General features: G+C 35.9%; 1 protein-coding gene across 4 annotated transcripts; it reads left to right on the top strand.

Annotated features, from left to right (window-relative positions):
- Nucleotides 1–3,077: 3,077 nt before the first annotated feature.
- LOC309497679 (uncharacterized protein) lies at nt 3,078–11,615 on the top strand. 4 transcript variants are annotated; one of them, XM_082168005.1, is made up of 4 exons: nt 3,078–3,119; nt 3,885–3,933; nt 4,141–4,275; nt 10,727–11,615. In XM_082168005.1, the coding sequence occupies exons 3-4, from the start codon at nt 4,179–4,181 to the stop codon at nt 11,599–11,601; spliced, it is 972 nt and encodes a 323-aa protein (XP_082024131.1). In that variant the 5' UTR covers nt 3,078–3,119; nt 3,885–3,933; nt 4,141–4,178; the 3' UTR covers nt 11,602–11,615. The 4 variants fall into 4 exon arrangements, with proteins under 4 accessions (XP_082024131.1, XP_082024132.1, XP_082024129.1 ...); XM_082168006.1 differs by lacking the exon at nt 3,885–3,933 and having other exon boundaries at nt 3,079–3,119; XM_082168003.1 differs by lacking the exon at nt 3,078–3,119 and having other exon boundaries at nt 3,129–3,933.
- The last annotated feature ends 148 nt before the right edge of the window (nt 11,616–11,763 follow it).

The following is an 11,763-nucleotide window of genomic DNA, read 5'->3' as shown; positions in this document are numbered from 1 at the left end:
TTGTATAGAGACATTGTTTCACTTGTAATTTGTGAACAAGTCTATTCACAACTGAAACACTTATTAAAAATTAAAAAGCTGACTATATTTGGTCAGACAACTATGGTGAATGTGTTTGTTCAAACGATATTTGAATCTGAATCGAGTCTGGGCATGCTACAGATTTATGTTGTAATTTATCAGTGTAACTACTTGAATAATTTTGTTTAATACTGTTCAGATATTTTATTAACAACTATAATTATTTAGGCTGTACTATCTAGCCAGCCTAATTATGATGCTAAACTACCCTGCTATTTAACCTTATCTGTATATGGAACATGCAATCTGATTAATTCGTAATTAGGTAAGATGTTCATCAGCTTGGCCAGGCTGAGAGATCAGCTAAGACCAGCTGACGACCAAATTGTCCAGGCTGGGAGGCCAGCTAAGCCAGGCTGGGAGACCAGCTTGACCAGCTAACCCAGGCTGGGAGACCAGCTAAAACCAGCTAAGCCAGGCTGGGAGACCAGCTAAAACCAGCTAAGCCTGGGAGACCAGCTAAGCCAGGCTGGGAGACCAGCTTGACCAGCTAAAACCAGCTAACCCGGGCTGGGAGACCAACTAAAACCATCTACTTCCAGCTTAAACCAGCTAAGACCAGCCAACCAGCTTAGGCTGGTTTTAGCTGGATTTTTCAGCAGAGAACAGCCACTTAAATTGCCTCCCATGCCTTCTCTTTCATGTTTAAATCTTTATATGAAAATTCCCATACAACACCTGTTTTTCCACTTCAATGATCATCCTTTGTGTAGCCGTCTTGTTCCGAATTTAGTTCTCCGACCACCAGCCTGTCACATTACATGCTGTGTACCCAGCAAACACAGAACGTTGGTGCAACGTACCCAACCTTCTAACAACGTTTTAACAACATGGCCAAAATGTTGCTATAACTACGTTGTGTGGTGAAGGTTGTTACAGCGTTGTCACAATGTTGACATTAAACCACCGTTCAGGGCCATTGCTTAAGGTTGTGCCTATGGTGTCTGGACAACCACTGGACAACATATGTACTCGTCACTGCCCTGAAGCGTGAAAATCAGCCTTTTACATTTCAACTGATCGTTGGGCCGTCTCATTCTTCATCAAGCAAGGATACGTGAGAATTGCATTTAATTTACTTCAACTAAATAAGATGCGTAATTATTAAAACACAACCTACAACTTCCTTATCTGATGAAAAAAAAAAATTGAACATCATCTGGTCAGGTATGACAAATATTTAACTTTATGCCAAAAGTATGAAGCCAAAATGACTTTAATGATGAGTAAAGCCTGGTTCACACGGCAGGATAATTAGGCCGATTTTAGCCCCGATTCACCCCTTCCGACAATCTTAAGGATGCTCCGATTATCGTAAAATAATCTGATCAGATATTCCTGCCGTGTGTGGTGTGTTAAGGCTGCTCTCGTCTGCTCGGAAGGACGTCGGGACCGCTCCGATCTCAAATCGGGGATATCCAACATGTTGGATTTATTTGGCCCGATTTCTTCTCGTGTGTGGTGTCTCCCGAGCACGCAGCCTGTGGACTGTGGAGTGTAGCCAATCAGAAAGCGAGGTGACGAGGCGGCGAGGAAACACCGGGAAATATAATCAAAACAGCCGGCGACATGGCGCACCAGAAAGTCCGGTGGACGTCAGAGATCATCGCCTTTTCTTTTGATAACGTTTTTTTTTTTCGGTTAAAAACTAACTACAAACTATTGCCACTGCATCCTCTTCGTCCGCCATGATTGTTTACTCTGAAGTCACGTTTGATCTCGAGGTATTTTGCGCGATTTCCCGTCTGACCTGAGAATGCTCGGGAGTCAAATCGGTTCATGTGTGATGTGTTGATTTTGCCGTGTAGCTGCGCACCACACACTGTACGACCAAAACTGTTAGACCCGTGATTTTTTATCCCCGTGTGTGGGGTCTCTCAGGTTTGGAAAATCGGCCGACAATTTTAAAATCGTCCCGTGTGAACCAGGCTTAATTGATTTCAGCACTCATTGAACAGGCAGCAACGCGTAGCCTACTTGTTGCACGTTAATGTGTTTTTTTTGGAAACACAGAGAATATTTTTTTTTTGTAACTGCTCGCACACCTCTTTATATTTTCCTCTGATTTGTCGTCTCATTCGTTTCTTTGCCAGATTTTCGCATGTTTTCTCATGCTAGTTAGTCCACTCCCTGTATAATATGTTTTTTGTTTTTGTTTTTTTCACAAATGTATGGCTTTTGGAAGTGCAATTTGATTACCATATGCAGTTTTAATAAAGTTGAATTAGCTAACCTTCTATGTCATTTTTACTCTTCAAAGTGTACACTTGCAGGTGTTGATTATAATGAATTTACTGTTAGGCCCATAAATAATAATAAGGATAAACAATATTTAAAAAGTATATAATTATATAACATATGACTAATTAAAAATTAACCACAAAACATAACATGCTACATGGGGGATATAGACCTATCTAGCATAAAAAAATTATTTGTCAGAACGTCGTCTCTCAGTTGCTGAATGTCGCGTAGCAACGTTGCTGCAGCCCTGTCACATCTTACAATTCTACGTTGTTACAATGTTGCGAGCACGTAGACAGCGACGTTGCCATAGCAGAAATGCAACGTGCCACAGACGTTGCCACAATGTAAATGTGTTTGCTGGGTAATGTATTTCACATAAAAAAGATAGTTTGGATATAATGTTGACATATATATATATTTTTTTGTGTGTGATTACAAGAATAATAACCAAAAATATTCCCCATTGATTGTTGCATATTTGCATTTTTCTTTTTCTTTTTCTTTTTTGGAGTAATCTGTTTGGTTTAATTTTATTGACAAACCTTGTTTATTGTATAGCCTAATAGTGTTTCTTTCCCTCTCTGGCACTAGAAATTGCATTGAACAAAAATTGTGCACTGGCCAAATATGACATAAATTATATATATCATTTTAATATATATAATATTTATTTTCTGTGTTTTTTGTACATAAATATCTATGAACTTGAGATTTTAGCGTGTGAACAGGGCTTTTATTTTGGTGTGGTGATGTGACGTCATAAGGCTGCGCCAGTGATTCGGCTGAAGAAGGTTTGTGTTTTTAACAATTCAATGCGTTTAAATCGGTTGAAACAGTTTAGTATATTTCATCGTTCTGGCTGGCGATTTAAAATGAATGAATTGTTAATTAATGTAACTTTGTAAGACTTTATTGCCCCTTTATTTAACATTAAGGAACGTGATTCTATGAGTAAAACGCATCCACACACCAGTAACAGAATAACGAGTAAAGTCTCGTTTCGCTCTCTGTATGGTGAATCAGTTTATCTTAAGCACGAGTTCAGTCACTGACAATTTAATGGAAGAAACTGTGCTTTTGAGTCGATTGATTCCCTTAATGATTCACTGATTCAAAACAGTGAGTAAAAAACACCTGTAATGACCGTTTTTAACAGACCAACTCCAAATGTTTTTATGAAAGCAGTGACAGAATATTTTTTATTTATTTATTGGGTGACATGAGGACTCCAAAACAAGCAATAATAGTTATTGTGGATTAATGACCTGATATGCACATTTGTGTCCATTACAAATTCAAGTAATCATCTACTGTTTAAAAATATGTAAAAAAATAAATAAAACGTAAATAGCCAGCAAGCATCAAATCAAGACATTGTATTAAACACTTTAAACAGACTGATTTATTACGGCTTCTTAAATCACAGTTTTGGTGCAAGTTTAAGATCAACAAAAACGTATCATTGATATTTTGGCATTTCTTTCTAATGTTAGCTAAGCACTAAGACTGGATCAAATGGTTTTTGCAAATGATATTTGAGTTTCTGCTATTAACAGGTGTGAAAAAGAAAAGAAAGAAGAAAGTGACATGTGAAGGCTCAATATGGTAACCCATACTTGGAATTTGTCCTTTGCATTTAACCCACCCAAGTTAGTGCACATTAGGAGTTGTGAGTAAATAGCCTAGGGTTCGTGTATAAGTTAAGTATACTTTGGGCTTAAGATAGATATACAGACAGCTCCGAGTGTGTGTGTGTTCACTGTAGTGTCTTGTTTTTTCCTTAATTCTCCTCATCTCTCCTCAAACACACAGACAATCTCCTGGTGAAGCAACTGAGATCCACATAACATATGATTATAAATATGGCGTTTATTAAAGAGGAGAGTGAAGACGTGAAGATTGAAGAAACATTCAGAGTGAAACAAGAAGATACTGAGGAACAAACAGGTTGGTTTCATTCTCAAAACTGAACTCAGTCATTTGATTCTTAAATGTCCATCTCTACAGAAATGAATGATATTTTAAAAAATTGTTGTCTGAGACCCGGACATTATCAGGAAGGCTATTCCAGAGTTTAGGAGGAAAACGCTCTCCCTCCTTTAGTGGACTTGGATATTCTAGGTACTACCAGAAGCCCAGAGTTTTGGTGACCTTAAAGAGTGTGATGGATTTTAAGGCGAAATAAGATTAGTTAAATACACAGGAGCTAAACCATTTAGGGCCTTATAGGTCAGTAGCAATACTTTGTAATTGATACGGAACTTAATCGTTAACCAGTGTAGAGACAATAAAATTGGTGTTATATGATCATATTTTCTTGCCCTAGTAAGAACTCTAGCAGCTGCATTTTGGACTAACTGTAGCTTGTTTATTGAGGATGCAGGACAACCAGCTAGTGATGATTACAGAAATCTAACTTTTCTGCAACAGAAACCAATAACGTATTCTGTAGTTTAGTGATGTTTCTGAGGTGGAAGAAGGCTGTTTTTGTAACACATGAGATGATTTTAAATACATGTGATATTAAACTAGTGTATGATTAAAACAATGAGTGGGTCTAATGACATTTTGCTTGACCACAAAGGAGTTTAGTAAGTCTGTAAACAACTCCTAACACATGATTTGAATTATCCACGTGAATGTTAAGATCTCAGACAATCAGCACTTTAAGTCTGACAGAAAATCAACATAGGACTTTAGAGATCTATACACGGTAGCCAGATTTTTTTTAAGCACAAGTACTTCAAATGAAGTTGCTTCCACTTCTTTTCACTCCCAAGTTCAAAGTTGTTTTGTTGCAGTCTTTTCCCCTCCGCTGTCAGGAGAACAGGGGCCGGTTGCACCAGCTGTGCGTAAGTTATTGCTTAGCCTAGTTTTGACGTAAATGGACACTTAAGTTACGACTTACGCACTTCTAAATATTTTTGAGTTGCACCATTAAACTTAGTTGAAGCGTAACTCTACGTATAAACTAAATATTTTGCGGCAGCCTCCGATCAGGAGTAACGGATGGAATAAAATATCAGACAGACTGAACTGCATCAATAAGCTCTTCTTTTACCTGACAGACTTAAATTCTTTAGACATATATGATTATGCTGACATTTACACTCGCTTACATTTTAAGAGAGAGAACATTATGTGAAAAGATGACTTTGTTAGCGGCTATCTTTAACACGAACCCGTCCTAAACAGCGCGCCGCTGTGTGCATCGGTCCATGTTGTGCATGTCAAATATCAGTCATAATCAATAAACGTAATTTCTTATGTTTTTTGTATCAATATTTATTTATTGATCCTTATTCATTTCATTTCAAATACAGTTTCTGAATGTTATTTACATATAAAAACACTTATGCTATTCATGATCAAGTATCGTATTTAATGGAAACTTATTTTTACCATTAGTAACGTGAGGCAAAAGAATGAAGGATAAACTGAAATTCACAGCATTTCAACACAACATCTGCTCACGTATTTGAAGGCTGCTATAGGATCATCGAGGCTAAACGTCATATTATGCGACTACGCATTACTTTATGGAGAGCTTATGACCTACTAGCTACGTTCTGCCTTACGAACAAATGGTGCAACGGAATAAAGTTCAGAGTTAGTTACAAACTAGCTAGTAGTTACTAAGCCTCTAGTGTGGATTTTACGTTCCAATTTAAGAAAGAACTTACGAACGGCTGGTGCAACCCTACCCAGGTCATAGTCACGGGAGTTAGAAATTGCATAGGGGAGGATTTAAAGGCCCCCTTAAATCAAAATGTACGTTTTTCAGATTTTAGTATGTATTTAGTACATTGACAAATAAGTTTTTTAAAAGTGTGGAAAAAATATATTTGGAGATATAATTAATTTTGAATTTTTTTTTTTTAGTTTTACTATGTGTTAACAATGAGATTATGTGGTTTTTACAAGATGGACAAAATTTGTCACCCAAAAGGTTTAACGGTTTAACCATGAATATATTTAAAATTGTTCATTTGCAGATAACAATTCATGAAAAAATCTGATTTGACATTGATGTTGAGATAGTATGCAGGAAATGAGAAAAGGGGAAATATCGAGAGTAAAAAAAAGAAAAAGATATATATATATATATATTTGTATTATTGTAGTTACTTAAGTTATTTAAAACAATATTATTCAATTTAAATATTTACTATATGGGCCATTCTACAGAATTGGTTAAAAGTCAGAGTTGGAAACAATGTGCATGTATGCAAATTGTATAATATCCAAGGTACACATTTCTAGTAATTGTGCAGTTAATTATATTGTATTTTCAGAATGTTTTGGAATATTTTTCCTCTCCCCAAATTTGTCACTACCGAAACACAATAATAAATAATTCAATAAGAAGGCTTATATTGACCTATTAATATTTTGTTTACATCTACCTCGTAAATACATTTTTTGCTATTTAAAAAAAAAAAATTCACAGGTAAATCAATAACAATTACAATTTTAACAATATTTCAAGTGTAATTTATAAGATTTGTTGTATTTTTAATCCAATCTTTCTTTGTTAAAGGCATTAAGTTAATCATACTGATTTCAAAGTTAAGTATTCATTAGTTTAAATATATTATTAATCAAACACTATAATAACATCTTAGTTGATAATTCAATATACTTTATTTTATACAAAACATGCATGTTTCGGTCGTGATAGCACATTTTCGGTAGTGACTGTAATGCTTTGGTAGAGACCACATCACATTACAGAATTGTAACTCGCATACTAAGATACGATTGATTTGCATAACTGTACTAAAATTATGTTTATTTCCCCCCCAAAATTGATCATGTGTTCCCTTTTGTCACTACCAAAACAATGTTGGCATGTTTCGGTCATGACTGTTTCTGTAGTGACAATTTAAGATACTTTTGAGCCTAGTTCAAAGATGATAGCCAGCACATGGTTACTAGCACAGTTCTGAACAGTTGTACAGTTGAATTACACCCAAAAAGGTTTGCTTAATTGCAGGAAAAAGGTGTTTGGTAGTGACGTTCCTTAAAGTTACACACAGATTTTCAGACTTTTGAACACATTTCCCTCAAAATAATGGTACCTATCTATAATGAAAGAGAAGCTATGAGAGAGAGGCACACAGGAATATTTCCTGATCAAAAATGTAGGAGTGTGGTCAAAATCAGTCTCAGCCAATGGACTAAAACAAGTGACATGAAAATGCGGGACACATTTTACATAAAGTTTCATGATTTAAAAATAAAATAAATAAAATTTGTTTTTTTTAACTTTACTTTTTAAAAGAAATCAAAAAGATATTTTTTAAAAACAACAATAAATAAATATTTCAATCATTTTCACAAGTTGAAATTTAGGGGTTAGGGTTCGGGACAGCCACCTCCCAATTTTAAGTACCCAATAAATTATGATTTTATATATATTAAACTTACTGATATTTTAAATATTATTGTGGGATTCAATAGATAATAGAAGGATCTTAGTAAACATCTAAAATTTGAATACTTAAATGCTTTTTAAATGTGTTTTTTGGTTGTCGGACAGCAGTACCAATTCTGTAGAATGGCCCATATATTGGTTTTACCGAATGACCAAGACTGGTTCTACCGAATGACTATATCTGCTGCCCTTGACATTTATGAATATTTAAGACAATACACAGACACAAATAGCTACAAAAGCACATTTTATTGTTAATATATTAATGTATTAATGTAACATATTTACATACAATTCATATTGTTAATGATATTAAAGTAATTAAAACATTGAAGCATTCAGTTGTTCTTGGAACAAATGTTTAAATTGTTAAACAATGAGATGGTATATATTCTTGAAAGTCATCCAGTCTTTAGAGCATAATCTTGAGGACTGTGAATTTAGAGGTTCTGACTCACTAATGGTTGTTGTATGCACGTCGTCTTTAAAGTAGAAGATTTTGTCTGGTTCTGATGCCAAAAGTGGTTCCTGATGTACCTCATCCACTGGGATGTCATAGGTGTCACATTTAAAGACTATATTGTTTATGGTCCTCAACTTCTCTCTCTGCTTCTGTTTCTGACAGGTGTTCTTTTTTGCCATTGAGTTTTTTTTACTAAATGCAAAATGGAGCCGATTGTATGCGCTGTAACCGTGTTATGAGACAGTTACTACTATAGATAGTATTATAACAATAGTAATAATAAAGTAATATAAGTAATACAAACAAATGACACTTTTCTCTTCTTTAGGCAAGTATATCTTCTTTTTTAACCGGATCAGATTTGATCCTTTCCCAGTAGCGAACTGCTTGCTCCTTATTTTATAGTCACCTGCAAAAGTAAAAATTTGTCAAACTGATGTAATAATATACTCTGCACATTTCATAATAATAAAATGTTGTATTTATTTATTCCAGATAAATACAAATATGACCAACATACATGGCTGTCATTCAGTAAAACCAGTAGGTCATTCGGTGTGACCAAATTTTTGGTATTACTGAATTACACTTTTGGAAATACCAAATGACAGTATTTTCAAACAATGCAAACAGGCTGATATCTAGATAGCTTACTAGCAAAAAGACAATCAAACATTTTATATTTAGTTCAAGTTTTTAAAATATTACAACATTTTCCGTGTTTTATAGCGGTTGTACCGAATGACTTGATATTTCGGAACACGCATATAAGCAAGTGAAAACATGAATTTTTCAAATAGTTAAGAGAGTGTTACTAACTTTGCTTCACGACTGTGTGGTTCTTTGCAGGTGTCTGAATGTCACATCCTGTCACATGATATTGACAGCATGACTTGATCCAAAATGGTGCCTTTTACTCCGAATGACATCAATGAAATACATTTTTCCATAACAAAGCAACGACTTCTACACACAATTTTAAAACCATTTTGCACTGTGTTGATATAAAATGTTATAAAATCATGCCAGTAGAAAAAAATACATAAATTTACTACATTTAAATCACAAATTAAATTGTATTCTATCTATGCTGTATTGGCCTTTGGACAGTTAAACCGAATTACCTTTTGACACTTCAAAATCTTTAAAATACCTTTTATATGTAGTAAAATATAATTAAAACCTTTTGGATTCAATAAAATAGATCAAGTTGTACTACCTTACATACTTTGGATGTCATATCTTTGTTTTATTATTATTAAGGCCTTGGGACAAAAAAATTACCCGTCACGTCATTGACTCATGAATAGGTTAGCCTCAAGGTTATGAATAAGCTGGTGTGATCCAAAACAATGACAATTTGCATTTAGGAGTTATAAGCATTCAAAACTTACAGTCTCTTCCACTAAAATGGATCACAGATTTTTTTGACATCACCACGGACTTCAGCTTCTCATCACATCTTCTGTCCAATCAAATGCTCTCTAGAATCTAATGTGTTCTGCGTCTCCCGCCCCCTATGCTGTAAACACCACCTGGCCAAAGCGACCGTGGATGTACCTGTACGTTCGGTAGTACACGCATGCTCAGTATCAGCTGCTCATGCTCATCACTTCTCAGTGAACTGTTGGAGTTACTGGAGTAACATGTACTCCGGGATATTGTTTTGGTTTTTTTTGAGTCGGAGGGACTGTCAGGCACGTCCGAAAGCGAGTAACTTTAGAAAACTGTTGATCAGCGCTGACTCGCCGCAAACTGTTTTGAACAATTCACTTTGATTTGGTGAACCGTTTCGACAGGTTCACTAAAAAGAACCGGTTCAAAAGAACGATTAGTTCACGAACCGGACATCATTACTGTTGACCCGTCACAATTGTGCAATAATTGTGTTCGGTTGCTCAAACGAACGAGTCCGTTTTCCAAATGTACGTTGGTAAAGAATGAAATGGCTAGAATTTATTCACACATCTACTATTGAATCCAGCGTATCATCAGCGCTCGCTGGCTATTTGAAAAGGGGGAGGAGCCATTCAATATGTCCCGACTTAGCTTTCTTTCTGTTTTCCTATGACAGGGAATCTCTCGGTTACAAATGTAAACTTGATTTCCTGAATATGGATCCACATGGATGGATTCCCTGGATGCTGAATACCATGCCAAATTCCTTAGATTTCAACAAAGAAAGTCATAGCAGAAACAAAGTGATGACGGAACCACATTATTTTATTGCATCAGTGACTCAATGCCTCAGAGAGTGGAATGATTGAATGGAGTGATGAATTGACATGATTCTATTCAGGCTTCAGACATTCGTCACTCTGGGGAAGTTCCCATAGTGTCAGCTACTGATGCAGCATCATGTCTCCTTTTCAGGGAACCAAGGTTACATGCATAACCAAGATGTTTTTGGTTATGTGCTTTACATGCCTATGGTTTAATGTCTGTTGATTTGTGGCATTAAACTGGGGTTAACTTGTATTTGTCTCTTTTCACTTTAGACCTGATTGCACTGAAAGAGGAGAGTCAAGAACTGAATGAAAAGGAAGAGAAAGATCAGTACGAAAAACACCATGACTTAATAACTGGAACAAAAACTTATAGTTGCTCACAGACTAAAATTACTTCCTCACAAAAAACTCAAAAGGCAGGAACTACAAGTCATTTCACCTGCTTTCAGTGTGGAAAAAGTTTCAGACAACATGGGAAGCTTAAAGTTCACATGAGAATTCACAATGAAGAGAGCGCTTTTACCTGCCAACAGTGTGGCAAATGTTTCAACAGAAAAGAAAACCTTAATTACCACATGCGAGTTCACACGGGAGAGCAGCCTTTTACCTGCAATCAGTGTGGAAGAAGTTTCAACAGAAAAGGAAGCCTTGAAAGCCACATGAGAATTCATACGGGAGTGAAGCCTTACACGTGCCCTCAATGTGGAAGGAGTTTTACACATAGACCAACTCTTAATGCCCACGTGAGAATTCACACTGGAGAGAAGCCTTTCACATGCCCTCAATGTGGAAAGAGTTTCGATCAACATGGGAACCTTAATGCTCACATTAGAATTCACACTGGAGAGAACCCTTTCTCCTGCCAACAGTGTGGAAAAAGTTTCAGTCGGAAAGGAAACCTTCAAGTCCACATGAGAGTTCACACTAGAGAGAGCCCTTTCACCTGTCAACAGTGTGGAATAAGTTTCACTCAAAAAGGAAACCTTAACATTCATATGAGACTTCACACTGGAGAGAAGCCTTACATGTGTCTTCAGTGTGAAAAGAGTTTCACCTATCAAAGAGACCTGAAACGGCATTTACAAACTCATTCTGAGAAAGAATTTGCAATGTTCCTCAGTTTGGCAAGAGGTTTACAAAATTAAATTCTTCCTCCTGAGTCAATGTGCAAGTGATTTTTATTTATTTTTTAAATTGCTCTGTGTACAAATTTATTTTCCCATCACACTTACAGATGCACCTGAAAATATGTAATGGGTGGTGGTGGCGCAATGGATAAGACACATGCCTTTGGTGTGAGAGACCCG

The sequence above is a fragment of the Leuciscus leuciscus genome (assembly GCF_965113295.1).
Source record: "Leuciscus leuciscus genome assembly, chromosome: 4".
NCBI classification, from domain to species: Eukaryota; Metazoa; Chordata; class Actinopteri; order Cypriniformes; family Leuciscidae; genus Leuciscus; species Leuciscus leuciscus.
Note: the sequence above shows the minus strand (reverse complement) of the source record. Positions and strands in the feature narration are given on the sequence as shown.

Bases quoted from the DNA above. Each gene is read 5' to 3' on its own strand.
- LOC309497679 (XM_082168005.1), top strand. From the start codon at position 4,179: ATGATTATAAATATGGCGTTTATTAAAGAGGAGAGTGAAGACGTGAAG. The intron at 4,276-10,726 runs GTTGGTTTCATT...TTTTCACTTTAG, and splicing joins AGATACTGAGGAACAAACAG to ACCTGATTGCACTGAAAGAG.